Raw genomic sequence first — 15,307 nt, 5'->3', positions numbered from 1 at the left:
CTTGAGGTCTCTTGGCCCTTGAACCAATACAAGCTCAGAATCTTCCCTGAAGCTCCCTTATTTTTCCTGATGTGAGATGGGCAGGACTTACAATTTGGTGGATCTGCAACACAGATTCTCTTTGTGTGGACAGGCGGAGTCCCCCAAACGCTGGGCTGCTCCTGTGTGGAATAACGACTCAAGACAATATCCTATGGGATTAAAATTACCACAACTTTATTAGGTTTCAGATGTGGGTACACCTTGGCTCAGGCATCGGGCTTTTATCCTTCCCAGTCCCCCGCCGGGGATCTGGGGAACATCAGGGATATCCAGTGTGTGTGGGGATTGGGCTGACTCTGGAGAACATATGTTCAAGCAGAGAGAGCCCATCCCCATTTTGCTGCAGTCACAGGGGAGAGCAATGACAACTTCTAGGCGTACGGCCAAAGCCTCCCCTCAAAGCAACCGCCGCCGCAAAGAGAAGATGGGGCGTGAGTCACTGCTACACGCCCACCCCCATTTAGATAGACTAAAGGATTCTGCCCAATGCCTGATACCGCCAAAGTTGTGACGTTTTGCTACAGGAAAGGCAAACCTGCCAATGCTGGAGAATTCCTTTCTGGCCCTTCAACAGTGACCTTGACGTAGCAGAGCCCGCATACCTGTGGAGAAGAGGTTAACCTGCCAAAGAAGTCTTAACTGAGGGTGGGTAGGGTGGGAGAAGCTCTGGAGCCAACTGATGATTCCCAGGTAAGATCCTTCCCTCTATTGTGTGGGCAGGGTGGTTCCTCCCCCTACCTGGCCTGATCACCTTGGCAACGCCTCCCCAGGTGGGATTGGGCAACTGGCTGAGATAGGCGGAGACCTCCAGGTATTCCACCTGGGGAAGGCAAAGCCAAGCCTGTGCTAATGGTGCCGCATAGGGTCCAGGGGGCTGCGCGTGACCGTGCAAAGGGCGCCCCCCATTTAATGTGGGGAGCGGTTATTCCTGCACTCTGATTAGATTACAGTTTCCATCTGACCATACAGGATTATGTATCTCATGTAGGAATTGGCCAATTTGTAAATTCCTATTTCTGTGCACTTCTCACTTTCCAATCTTAAATTCACATTTCTACATCAGTTTGCATTTTTTCCTTTTAAAAAGTCCCCATAAATTCATAGCCTGAATTTCTCATAAAATGCATTTTTTTTTTGCATTCAGTTTTCCCCAATATACACATATTTGCAAATCATTTTCCCGTAAAATAGTACATTTTGGTATGTTATTTCTACTAATATGTAGACTTTTATACACATTCTATACCAGTATGTGCATTTTCCTACACATTACAGTGGTACCTCGGGTTAAGTACTTAATTCGTACCGGAGGTCTGTTCTTAACCTGAAACTGTTCTTAACCTGAAGCACCACTTTAGCTAATGGGACCTCCTGCTGCTGCCATGCCGCTGGAGCACGATTTCTGTTCTCATCCTGAAGCAAAGTTCTTAACCTGAAACACTATTTCTGGTTACAGATAGGTAGCCGTGTTGGTCTGCCATAGTCAAAACAAAAAAAATTCCTTCCAGTAGCACCTTAAAGACCAACTAAGTTAGTTCTTGGTATGAGCTTTCGTGTGCATGCACACTTAGTTGGTCTTTAAGGTGCTACTGGAAGGAATTTTTTTTGTTTTCACTATTTCTGGGTTAGCGGAGTCTGTAACCTGAAGCGTCTGTAACCTGAGGTACCACTGTACTGCTCAGACTGACTAGAGCTCAGTCAGCAGAGCATGAGACTCTTAATTTCAGGATCGTGGGTTCCAGCCCCATGTTGGGCAAAAGATTCCTGCATTGCAGGGGGTTGGACTAGATGAGCCCATGGTTCCTTCCAACTCTATGATCCTATGACTACAGAAATGCACCACAAAATTCAGAGAAGTATGAATTTTAAAGGGTGTCCCTATTTCAGTTCACATTTTGTTTTGGAAAGTACATAATAGGCAGGTTTGCCTTAAAATAAAAACTGATTCTAAATTCTCCCCCAGCTCTAATATCATGTTTTAAATTGTGATCCAAACTCCTTTTGGTAAACCACCCAGCTGAAGATGTAATATAATCAAACATTTCCTATTTTGTTGAATTTTTGAAAGCTGCTTGCTCTTCTTGCGAAACAGGGGAGTGTTTGGACAACAACAACAACAAAATATTGTGAAATATTATCTCCTCTAGTCCTCTTTATTGATATAATTCTGCCATTACAAGAAATGTGGTTAATCTTAGCTGATTACTCCCATTCCCACTAGTGAAACAAAAGCACACGTGATTGCTCAGCTGGGAAATGTACAAAGAACTTTGATCAAAACATGATAAATGATCCAGAAAATGAAAAGAACATCTATTAAGCCGCAGGAAATTAGATGAAAGGCATTTAAAAACTATGAAAAGAAGGTGCAAGCAATCATGTGGTCCTCTGAGAGTATCTGAGAGACATGAATAGAAAATATTATATTAAGGCAGCAGTTCTCATGCCCAATTCTTGGGAAGTTTCCGAGTAAATTATTATATTTGTCACCACTAGAAACATTTCCTTAATGCAGAGAATATCAGTTTATAAACCAGGAATGGGGAACTCATGGCTCTCCAGATGTTGTGACCAGGGTGTATGGGGGTTTAAGGGAGGGGTGATCACTGCAGATGGTGACAGCAGTCACGAAATTAAAAGACTGCCTGCTTCTTGGGAGAAAAGCAATGCCAAACCTAGACAACATCTTAAAAAGCAGAGACATCACCTTGCCAACAAAGGCACGTATAGTTTATGCTATGGCTTTCCCAGTAGTGATGTATGGAAGTGAGTGCTGGACCATAAAGAAGGCTTTACACCAGTTTCTTGCATGCAGGATTGCTCCCTTAGTTTCTTGCTATAAAATGCCATAACCCCAATAGGGGTTTTTTAATGAAATAGAGGGTTTTTTTTTGAAATGTCCTTAATTTTGCATGGACAGGCGGAGTCCCCCCAATGCCAGGTGACTCCTGAATGGAATAATGACTCAAGACAACGTGCTATGGGATTAGAATTGGCCACAACTTTATTAAGTTTCGGATATAGGGAGACCTTGGCTCAGGCACTGGGCGTTTATCCTTCCCAGTCCCCATCCAGTGATCTGGGAAACATCAGGGTTATCCAGAATGTGTGGAGATTGGGCTGGCTCTGGAGAACATATGTTCAAGCAGAGAGCCCGCCCCCCATTTTGCCGCCGTCGCAGGGGAGAGCAATGACAACCTCTTGGCGTATGGTCAATGCCTCCCCTCAAGACCCCTTTAATGGGGAACCCTGGGATCACCACTGCAAGGGGGGGCATGGGTTACCGCTTCACCCCCCCCCCATTTAGGGAAGATAGACCAAAGGATTCAGCACAAGGCCTGAAACTACCAAAGTTGTGATGTTTTGCTACAGGGAAGGCAAAACCTGCCAATGCAGGAAAATTCCTTTCTGGCCCTTCAACAGAGACCATGACATAGCAGCGCCCGCATACCTGTGGAGAATAATAAATAAATAAGTTTTTATTTATACCCCACCCTTCCTTGTTCAGAAAACCGGGCTTAGGGTGGCTAACAACAAATTTAAAACACTTAATTGATGCAACAAGAAACAGCATAAAATACAGTATAAAACGTGAATAACAATAAATTCAGAATTCAAAATCAATTTAGGGGGGAAATCCATCCAATAAACATTAGATGATCACCAGGGCTAGCTGACTAAATTAGTCATATTTGGGCCAGTGAGGAGACCAGGGGAGAATTAGCAGTGGGATCCCAGAGTGGGTAATCTTCATAAAAAGGGGAGGGTGAGGGAAGGAAGGGGAATAAAAGATCAGGCTAAGTTCAAATTGAAAGCCAGGCAGAATAGCTCTGTCTTACAGGCCCTGCGGAAGGAAGTTAAATCCTGCAGGGCCCTGGTCTCATGGGACAGATCATTCTACCAAGTTGGAGCCATCACTGAGAAGGCCCTGGCCCTGGTGGAGGATAATCTGACTTCCTTAGGTCCCGGGACCTCTAAACTATGGTTATTCATGGACCTTAAGGTCCTCTGCAGGGCATACCAGGAGAGGCAGTCCTGTAAATGCGAGGACCCTAAGCCACAAAGAGAAGAGGTTAACCTGCAAAAGAAGGTTTAACTGAGGGAGGGCAGGGTGGGAGAAGCTCTGGAGCCAACTGACACTTCACAGGTAAGATTCTCCCTCTGTTGTGTGGGCAGGGCGGTCCTTCACCTTACCTGGCCAATTCCCTGGCAACGCCTTCCCAGGCGGGATTGGGCGATTGGCTGAGGTAGGCAGAGACTTCCAGGTATCCAGCCTGGGGAGGGCGAAGCCAGCCCATGCTACCAGGAGCCAAACAGGGATCCAGGGGGCTGTATGTGACCACATAAAGGATGCCCCCCCCATTTGATGTGTGGAGCGGTCATTGTTATCAAACTGCTGCAAAGAATGTATAGGGATGTCTGTGTGTTTGGCAGGGAGAGGAGGAGCACAGCAGAAAGGAAAAATATTCCTTGCATTTGACCTAACAAATAATTAAAGAATCCTAAGAGCCTTAAGCCGGCAATGCCAAAAAAACACACAAAAAAAACCCTACCCAAAGGAAATCAGAATTCTTTGTCTCCACCCTTTTTTGCTTTAACAAGTAACTGGAACGCCCAGAGGCACTATCTATTCAACAAATACCAAACTATGTAAAACAAATTAGTTCAGCAGCAGATACATTTGAGAATTGTGTGTTTGTCCATATTAGGGCTGCTGAGAAATTGCACTTTTTACTACTCTGGATATTTTTCTGCCGTGCACGGTTATTCAGAGCGGCAAAGAAATGGATTTCCAGATGGTGAACAACAGAACAAGTAAGTGCACAGATATCATTAGCAGATTATTTTAAAAAATAATAATCTAGCTGTTCAAGACGTTTAAAAATAGTAATCTGTTTTGAGGATAACTTTGTCAGGGCGAGAGAGTCTGGGACACGGTTTCCATTTTGTACTGATACATTTTAAAAAGCGAAAGAGAAGTCATTCAAAGGGTTTGGGTGGCGGTTGTGAAGTTCAGAACATTTGGGGTCAGAATCCTCAAGGACAAGAGCAGCAAGCACAGATTGGTCTCTTGTCTGCTGTTCCCTCATCCTTGATGTTTGTTTTCCTCAAAAGCCACCTGCTACTTTATATATAATGAGAAGCTATGGTGGTGTTGTTTTTAAACTGCCAGGAAAGAAATTAAATCTTAAAAGCTTCCTTCTTTCTTTCCTGCTAATAAGGGGTGGCGATGTGTTTTAAAACAACAACAACAAAACCCCAAAAGGAACAATTATAAGGTTGGGTTTTTTTTTACTAATTTTTATTAGTTTATTAGGTAACTAATTTTTATCAGGCATATAAGAGCTCAGTCTTTTATCTGAAATGTTTCATGTGCGCTTTCCTGAAATAAATATTTCTGCTGTTAATGTTCAACAGTTAAACAGAAACTTTTCTAAGAAATCTTTGGTGGTTTCTCCTTGCTTCTCCTTCAGTTGCTGTACAGATGTAAAGACAGACTTCATAGAGCTGATTCAGATTTCACATTTCTTTTCATTGTATTCAGATGCAGACACAAATCTAAAAATTCAACATGAGAATGGGTCCTGTGATGTTCTTCCAGGTCTGTAGAGTCTTAATACTTTTGGTCTATCCGACAGTGTTTCTCAAACTAGGGTCCCCAGCTGTTGTTGGACTACAACTCCCAACATCTCTAGCTAGCAGGACCAGTGGTCAGGGATGATGGGAGTTGTGGTCCAACAACAGCCTGGGGACTCAAGTTTGAGAAACACTGGACGTTTGTCCAGGAAATCTCTATGACATGGGTTGCTAATGGGGCAACTTCCAGATGTGGTTGGATCGTGACTATCGCCTTCCCTGACCATTGACTGTGCTTGGTGGGGCTGATGGGAGTTGTAGTTCAACAACTTTTTCAGGGTACTGTATTGGTTATCTGGGCTGTGGATGATCTGCTGTGGATTCTCTGCTATGGAATTCCATCCAGCAAACACTTATTTGAACCCAAATTCTCCTCCTCCTCCTTCTCAGGGATAAACAAATACTTTCTTTAGTAGGAGATGCTTAGTTTAATCAATCAATCAATCAATCAATCAATCATTATGCAATCCAAGACCTTTGGCTAATGACAGTCATTTCAATGGCTTGGATTCTTTCTTTCTTTCTTTCTTTCTTTCTTTCTTTCTTTCTTTCTTTCTTTCTTTCTTTCATTAGTTTTTAATTAAAGATTTTATTGCGTTACAAACCAGACAGACTTCCAGCTGATGGGAGTCTCTCTAAATGGAGATCTGTTTGAGTGATGCTTCGCCCAGCAGAATGGGGCAGGGGAGATGACATTCATTGATCCCTTCTCCCCCCCAACTTGAATAAAATATTGGGGGGGGGGGCAGGTAAGCTCTGCCCTGCACAATTGATCACATGACGCATTGCACCACACCATTTGAATGAAAAAGTCTATCAATTTGGGTGGGCCATCCCCCTTCAGATATTTTTTGGGGGAGCCAATGGGAACTCGACCCCTAGGAGTTGGCTCCTATGCTCCCCCCTATAGCTTCTTGTGCCCTCCCACATGCTCCAGAGGGCAGGTAGATTTAGGGGACTCTCCAGAGCAGTATGAGTCATGAAAATCTGTGAAAATTGCACCCCTCCCTTAAGCAGGCAGGATCCTCAGTCAGAGCTCTGAAGGGAAGAAGCCCCTTCATTCATAGCTGCCTCATTATAATCCAAGCCATAATTTCCCAGTTTCAGGACTCTGGCTACCACCTCCTGTTTCTTATTAGGGTGCTCCCCAGTGTGGTGTAGTGGTTAAGAGCGGTGGACTCGTAATCTGGTGAACTGTGTTTGATTCCCTGCTCCTCCACATGCAGCTGCTGGGTGACCTTGGGCTAGTCACACTTCTCTGAAGTCTCTCAGCCTCACTCACCTCACAGGATGTTTGTTGTGGGGGAGGAAGGGAAAGGAGAATGTTAGCCGCTTTGAGACTCCTTAGGGTAGTGATAAAGCGGGATATCAAATCCAAACTCCTCCTCCTCCTTCTCCTCCTCCTCCTCCTCCTCCTCCTCCTCCTCTTCTGTCTCCTACTGAGCTCCCAGGCTAGTAACCCAATCTTTTCAGCTATGGCTGTTGAGGATCTGCACACAGAGACAATTCTTCACTGCCAACAAAGGGACACCCACTGCCTCACCGTTTCTCCTTTTAAGATTTTCCCAGTGAAAATACGTAACTTCCCAAAAGCACCGGCAGTACATTCAAAGATGCTATAAATATGAAAAGGAAGAATGACATGGGAATACGAAGCGCTGCGGAAGGCATGCAACTGCAAATAGCTAATTGTCCAGGGATATAATTTGACACTTTTCTTCTCTCTTTCTTTCTATCTTTCCACTCCCACTTCCCTTGCCCTTATCAAATTTTTGCAAGTGGTTAGAAGGAAAAGATTATATCTCTGAAATTACTTCACAGTCATTTTGCATGAGTGGGAAAAGAAAAAAAAGTCGCTTTACAACTCATGCTTTCATTTGAGGTATTAAATGTACCAAAATGGATTCTGGGCAAAATGAGAACAGATTTACATTTTCAGCACAGTATATTTTAATGACAATGCCACATTGTAGAATGTGCCATAAAACACACTAGGAGAAAAACAGGGGATTGACACTTAGAATGTAGATTTCTATTTGTAGCAGGTGCAATTTCGCCCCTTCAGATGATTGTATGCAAATATCTTTGTAGGTACCTGTGCTTTGCAGGTAAAACTGAGTCATTAACTGTGTAAATGAACTATTTTTTCCCCCCATGCAGAAAATTTCAGCAAAAATCAAATGCACTAAAACAAATATCAGATGTTTCACGTTTTGTTTTGTTTTCTCTCTGGAGTTGAGTTCTGCTAAATTAATTTTAAATAGCATAGGAGAAATGTTGGAAGGTATGAAGTTATACCTATATAACCAGCCAATGCAGTATACACATACCTTGGGTAAAACCTTCATACCCAAGGAGTGTGACAATGTGCCACAGACCCACTCTAAAAAAGGGAATAAGGGAAGGAGAGGCTATACCTGACCTGGTGAAGCACTAAGTGCAGCACAAAGTTAGGCCATGGAAATACAGTCTCTCACAGGACTGTGAGAGGCAAAGTGAGGCAATTGCATCAGGCAGCAGACTCTGATAGAGATCTTCCCTCACCCCTTCTTCTCTGGCGGGGAAGATTGTGTACAGTGTAGCAAGGGAGCACTGTATTTTGCTATTGAGCAGAACAGTGCCATAGAATTTGCAAAACAAAAGCTGGCTACTGGGATTCATCCTGGTGTTCTCTAAGCACACAAAGAGCAAAAGAATAGGTGAGACCACAGAACAGGTGGAAAGGATGATTTCATCCTATGTACCCTCCTGGAGAGAGGGACACAGGTGGCACTGTGGTGTAAACCACTGAGCCTAGGGCTTGCCGATCGGAAGGTCGGCGGTTTGAATCCCCACGACGGGGTGAGCTCCCATTGCATAGTCCCTGCTCCTGCTTCCGTGCGCTGCTCTGGTTCGCCAGAAATGGCTTAGTCATGCTGGCTACATGACCCAGAAAAACTGTCTGCAGACAAACGTCAGCTCCCTTGGCCTATAGAGCGAGATGAGCGTCGCAACCCCAGAGTCGTCCATGACTGGACCTAACAGTCAGGGGTACCTTTACCTTTAGTCTCCTGGAGTCACTAACACTTTGCTCCCCATAGTACTCTTGTGTGCATTTTTACTATGCATCACCTTCCGGGGTTCCAAATTGAGCAACAGGTGGGACAAGTTTAATGCACTGGTTCCTGCTCTCCCTTCACTCTGATCTCATCACATGGAGGCATTTGTTGCTGTTTAGTCATTTAGTCGTGTCCGACTCTTCGTGACCCCATGGACCAGAGCACGCCAGGCACTCCTGTCTTCCACTGCCTCCTGCAGTTTGGTCAAACTCATGCTGGTAGCTTCGAGAACACTGTCCAACCATCTCATCCTCTGTCGTCCCCTTCTCCTTGTGCCCTCCATCTTTCCCAACATCAGGGTCTTTTCCAGGGAGTCTTCTCTTCTCATGAGGTGGCCAAAATATTGGAGCCTCAGCTTCAGGATCTGTCCTTCCAGTGAGCACTCAGGGCTCATTTCTTTTAGAATGGATAGATTTGATCTTCTTGCAGTCCATGGGACTCTCAAGAGTTTCCTCCAGCACCATAATTCAAAAGCATCAATTCTTCAGTGATCAGCCTTCTTCCATACATCTCACTTCCATACATCACTACTGGGAAAACCATAGCTTTAACTATACGGACCTTTGTTGGCAAGGTGATGTCTCTGCTTTTTAAGATGCTATGGAGGCATTAGGGTGCCTGAAAAGGGCTTGCGTGAGTCTGCCAATCAAGCATAGACCAGAACACTGGCACCAACTCCAGGGGGCCCTGGGGAGCCGGTCAACCACAATTTTGTTGTGCGTGCCTGACCTCTGTACCCCACCAGTACCACTGCTTGGCCTTCACCCCCAGGCTGCTGCTACTGCCTTACCTCTGGCGCTTAGGCAGCGGCTGGACTGGGATGTGCCACTGATGCGGGGCCTATATGGGGCCCACTGCAGCCATGGTCAGAGGCCCCAGGCACCACTGTGGTGTCAGAGCACACATGCCACTCTGTGGTGCACACCCTGAGAGCCCACAGTGTGGTGCCCAAGTTGGCGCAGCTGTGGCGGAGAGACAGGGGATGTTTGTGTGTCAAAAGAAGGGGAATGGAGGGCAATTTACACAAGGAGGTTTACAAGCTGAAGATACTACAAAACAGGCAGCAAAGATCACACACGTAATAACAATCTGATCCAATACAGCGATGGGGCATTGCAGTTTTAAATTGGGTATGACTATTTTAGCAAGCTTACTTATGCTTTGTATTGACCTTTTTTATTCCTCATTTCCAGACAAACAGATCAGTACTGGACCTGACCCACTGAGACAAAAGCGTCTTTCTAGCTTCCAGGGAGAAAGTGAAGAGAGAGAGAAAGATTCTACCATTGAGAGCTTTGTGACCAATTTTTCAAACATCTTTGAGTCAGGTAGGATTAATATATTCGTGTGTGTGTGTGTGTGTGTGTGTGTGTGTGTAGGGGAGAGAGGTGGAAATTTAAGATCTACATGTACAGTTTCTGAATCACCCCATTGTGAATCCTTCAAGACCTGCTTCTCAGGATGTCTGCAGAATCTTGAAGCGGGGTGTTGTTTAGGGGTCATTGTTGTGGTCCATATTTAATTTTGGAGATGCTAGTTTTGCCGTTACTCGTGTTATTTTTGTATACCAATTTTAAAATCTTATTACAGCATGTGGGGAGTGTTTAATTTTGTTGTTGTTTCGATAAGTTTTTATTTATCACTTATGACCACTGTTCTCATATTTTTGAAATTATCTACATCTTTGCATACTGTAAGCCACTTGGAGCATGGTTGGAACTATGGAAAGGTGGCATGCAAAGAAGCAATGCTGAAGCTGGAGACTCTCCCCCTGTACTTTTTACATCAGGGGTAGGGAACCTGTGGTCCTCTGAAAGTTGAGGCTAGTGGCCAGCAGCTGGAGATAAAGTCCAGATGTCCAATATCTGGAGAGTCACCGCTTCCCCATCACTGTTTAACAGTCATTATGTGTTCCTTCCATTCATCTCAAGGTCCTGTTGTGTGGTGCACATAGAGTCCTACTTGCTGTGACTGGGGCAGGGGATGGATGGAAGGACCATGGGTTAAAATGGTTGGGAGAAGCTTGACCCCATTTTTCTATCCAGTTGTAGATTTAAATGTGCAACCTCATGCAAATCAGCCTTTGCCCCAAGTCTCCTCCTGAATCCTACACATCATTAAACAGAATTTCTCTCCTCCAACTCCCAGATCTTTTGCCTAATCAGAATGGCGAGGAACTGACAGAACGTTTCCTGCATGAAGTTGTGGGTATTCTCCTGAGTTACATCAAAAAGACCTATGATGGAAAGACGAAAGTGCTGGATTTCCACCACCCTCACCAGCTTCTGGAAGGGTTGGAAGGCTTCAGCGTGGAACTTTCAGATCAGCCAGAACCTCTGGAACAAATACTTGTTGACTGTAGGGATACCTTGAAATATGGAGTCAAAACAGGTAACTGCTCGTTGTGTTTATACAGCATTGTTTCAGTGGCTAGCAGCCATGTGGACTTTGGGTTCACAGAGAGCATGTGTCTGAATGGCAGGAGCTGGGAGTCAACCACAGGGAAAGGATATTGCCTCCTTGCCCAACTTGTGGGCTTCCCAGAGACATGTGGCCAACCAACATGGGAAACAGGATGGCGGACCACCTTGATCTGTTCATGCTGCTCTAGCATGTGTCTTCCTATTGCAGTCTGGTGGCTTACAAACTTTCTGTTTACATACATTCATCTGCCCATTGGTCTTGTTTATGTGCTGCAGAAATGACTGCATTCAGCACCATTCTACTTGCACATAGTATAATAAGTGACCCAAGAACTTTAGACATATGCCGAATTCTTGTGTTCTTCTTTCTCCCTCCTCACTTTTATGAAAGAGCCATATGGTTGCACACGTCACAATCTCCAAGTGGTGAGACTTCAGGGGGTTCCAACACTTACTCAGAGTTTGGTTTTCTTGGAGTGAAGGTCATTGAGGTCTACGGTGTCTTGAGGAAACTAAGTAGATGTTCATTTCTGTTTGTGTGTGTGTTTAATGAATTATCCACATAAGCCAAGAGCTTTCTTCTACCACAGTTGCTACTGTACCTCCCTGTACAAACACCCCCAATGGCTCTACCTAACTATGTAGAAACCCCTCAAGGCTGGTATCTAGGGATTTCTTCCTTCTTCACAATATATTTTAACTGCCACTAATTTGTACCACTAATTTAGGGTTGCCATATGTCTGGGATTTCCTGGACATAGCCAGAATACGGCAATTGGAAATCACTGAAATGTCTGGGAAAATCCATGTCGGAAGTCTAGATTTTGGTGAATTTCCTTAAAAATAGCCCAAAACCTCCATTTCCCCCCCTCTTTCGCTTTTTGAAATATGGCAACCCTAACAAACTGGAAACTTTGCTGATGAAGTGAAGCACCTCTAATATTTCTTCAAAAGGCATGACCTGTTTTATCTTCAATTTATCCACATTTCAGGGCATCCTCGTTACTTCAACCAACTTTCCAGTGGCCTTGACATTGTAGGACTTGCTGGGGAATGGCTGACGACTACAGCAAATACAAACATGTATGTACTGTAGATGGCCATTTTTATACAAGATTAATCTGAATTAAGAAGCAACAGCGAAACCAAATTCCTTTTTTTTTATTGCTCTTCAAGAATGCGAAGGTTGTATGAGATCCAGCAAACAGAGACTAAATACATTTATGAAACACATTGGGAAGACATGTTTATTGGACTCAGAGGGATGGAAAAACTAGAAAGAAAAAAGGAGTTAAGGAGTCCAGTTTCTACTGAAATAACAAAAGCTTCAGTTTAGGGCCAAATGATATGATTAAAAAGAAACATGTTTAGCACCTGTCACACTTCCTCCTTAACATGCATCTCTCTGTGTGGGGATCCTGATCTGGACTGGGACTGCAGCATAAGAGGAGAGTGAGCGAGCTCTTCACTCCATATCCTCTTTTAAAAACAAAAACCGCTACTCCTTGAGCTATTGCTTTGAAAACACTATTTGCAGCAAGTGGTATCTTCCGGGACAAATAGCAAATTGCCATGAGGACAATAACAATGGTAATCTGAGCCTTTTATTGTAGGCAATATTCATACAAAGTTAAGCATGTTTAAGTCTCACTTGAAGAACTCTTTAAATCAAAAGTGGAGAGCCTGTGGCCTGCAAGATGTACACGGACTCATCTCAGTGGTCCCAGGCAGAAGGTCTTGGGTTCAATCCAGGCACCTCCTGGTATGGCTGGGAGAGACTCCTGTCTGAAATCCTGAAGAGCCACAGCCAGCCAGCATAGAAAATACTGAGCTAGATAGAGGTAAAAGGTAAAGGACCTCTGGATGGTCAAGCCCAGTCAAAGGCGACTATAGGGTTATGGCGCTCATCTCACTTTCAGGCCAAGGGATTGTCCACAGACAGCTTTCCAGATCATGTGGCCAGCATGACTAAACTGCTTCTGGCACAACAGGACACTGTGATGAGTGCCAGAGCTCATAGAAACACCATTTTCCTTTCCGCCCCAGCGGTACCTATTTATCTCTTTGCACTAGTGTGCTTTCGAACTGCTAGGTTGGCAGGAGTTGGGACAGAGCAACGGGAGCTCACTGGTCTAAACCACTGAGTCTCTTGGGCTTGCTGACTGGAAGCTAAATAGACCAATAGTCTGATCTGAGTCAGTATGAGGCAGCTTCCATGACTCCAACTTCCATCAGTCCCAGCCAGAATGGCCAACTGTCAGAGACGATGGCAGTTGTAGACCAGCTGCATCTTGGAGGACCACATGTTCCTGCTATAAATTTACAAAGTTTGTCCAAATGCCTTAATAAAAGACCACTAAGAATTAAAATTAATGATTGTTTGTTTTGGCTGGATCATGCCTAATTATAAATAGCAACTATTTACAGAAGACATATGCAAACTTGTCATAATTCTTTATAGAGGGCCTTTCCCTCATTTGCCTGCAAGAATAACACAATGAATTCTGATGCGCATTGCACTTTTACAAGATTTTTTAAAATAACAACTATCTCATCAATTTTCCTGCATAGCAGGTAAAATATATAAATTTTCAGAGTTTTGGTGGGTTTTGCTGTAAGCAAATTTGAGTGCTTAAATGATACATCTTGAGAGGTCGACAGTGCTGAATTTTTACCCTCCATACTTTAATTACATCTGTGATACTATGAACAGCAGAAAGTCTCCATAGTGACATTTTAACAAAGTGGGCATTGTGTAAGAACTCTTCAAAAGATGAAGTTGGAAGGAGTCTGAGAAATGTCAATGAAAATGCTGTTGATAACTTCAGATATAAACAGAATAATGTCCATGCCAAGTTCTTATGGAAAACTTCAGCAAATTTAATCGTTTTCCTCTGCTGTCTTAAATATTATGTAATGAGCTTGGAACAAAGATAGCTTATTGACTAAATTTGGACTGCAGGACTGCATCAAAGGCTTCAAAAGCTTTCCAAAAAGCCTTTTTGTTGTTGTTCAGAATTGAAGACAGACTTTCACAATGGATTTTACTCTTGCGCATCTTTGATTTTAAAGAGTGACATTTCAAAAATATTCTTAAAACTCCTATGTGGCATGACATCTCAAAGAAAATTGATTTCAACCCAATGAAATCAATTGGGCTAACTTAAATCCCGTCAATTTCAAGGGACACCTTCTAAGTGTAACTAAGCCTAGATCCAAACCAGTTTAATTTGATCACCAGAATGAGTCACTGAGAATTACACCATTTGAGTTTGATATTTTGGAATAAGTCTTGAGAGCTTTTGAGACAAAGGCAAAGATCCAAACAACTGTGCAATCCATTCTACATGCCCAGTGGACCTTTGAATTCATGTTCATTCCAACTGCCGCTTTGATGCACACTCTCTGCTTCTGAAGTTCAGGAGAGCTTCAAAGTCCAAACATGAAACAGACAGGGCTATATGGCAGCAGTTCGAGAAGAGCAGCAAAAATTGCCACTGGGATGGCCTTTTCCACATTTCCTGATTAGGCTCGGAGATCAGCCTGAATTCAGTGGAGCACCATGACATTTCCCTTTTCTATTAATGGAACGTTCTTGGTGGAGTTATGTGCTCTCAACGAACCAAGCACTGGACATGTACTGTGTACTTCAGTATTTCCCTGTACCTTTGTGGATGGAAATGTCCATTACGCCCACGGTTAGCTAATGTTGTTCTCTGAATTTGGCGCCAGCAGTACAGGATAAGGATAAGGTCCTCTTATCCTCTAAGGGAGGATAAAAGGAGCAAGGCATGCAGACAAAGTGCAGTGTGATCAAAAGGGGATTTTGATCAAAGGGAGCATGAAACACAATGACATAGCTTCAGGGCTCGAAACCCATTATGGGTACATATACCTGTACTGTTCAGTAAGCTTTGTTTACCGGCTCGCTGGCAAACACACCTCTCTTTATGGGAGCGTGGGGTGGGGCAGAGCAGAGTGAGCTGTGCCAAGCCAAGAAGTAATGCTTCAGTGTTAGATAGCGGCTTTGTGTTCTTCCACCACGTGAACCGCTCAGTATGGTTAGAAAACAAGCATTTGTCGGGAAAGTTGCTTGATGCTAATGAT

At 43.9% G+C, this 15,307-nt stretch overlaps 1 protein-coding gene across 2 annotated transcripts in view; it reads left to right on the top strand.

Moving 5' to 3' along the window:
• Nucleotides 1-4,701: 4,701 nt before the first annotated feature.
• LOC310848333 (glutamate decarboxylase 1-like) overlaps nucleotides 4,702-15,307 on the top strand; it is a 29,926-nt gene continuing 19,320 nt past the window's right edge. Inside the window, exons 1-5 of one of the 2 annotated variants that reach the window (XM_083747315.1) lie at nucleotides 4,702-4,857; nucleotides 5,588-5,644; nucleotides 9,971-10,105; nucleotides 10,926-11,168; nucleotides 12,193-12,283. In XM_083747315.1, the coding sequence (XP_083603441.1) occupies nucleotides 4,827-4,857; nucleotides 5,588-5,644; nucleotides 9,971-10,105; nucleotides 10,926-11,168; nucleotides 12,193-12,283 (557 nt within the window). In that variant the 5' untranslated portion in view covers nucleotides 4,702-4,826. The remainder of the gene's footprint in view (nucleotides 4,858-5,587; nucleotides 5,645-9,970; nucleotides 10,106-10,925; nucleotides 11,169-12,192; nucleotides 12,284-15,307) is intronic. The other variant, XM_083747314.1, reaches the window with a different exon arrangement.

This window comes from Podarcis gaigeae (genome assembly GCF_964106915.1).
Source record: "Podarcis gaigeae genome assembly, chromosome: 7".
NCBI classification, from domain to species: Eukaryota; Metazoa; Chordata; class Lepidosauria; order Squamata; family Lacertidae; genus Podarcis; species Podarcis gaigeae.
The sequence above is the reverse complement of the archived record's forward strand: the minus strand, read 5'-3'. Positions and strand labels throughout refer to the sequence as shown.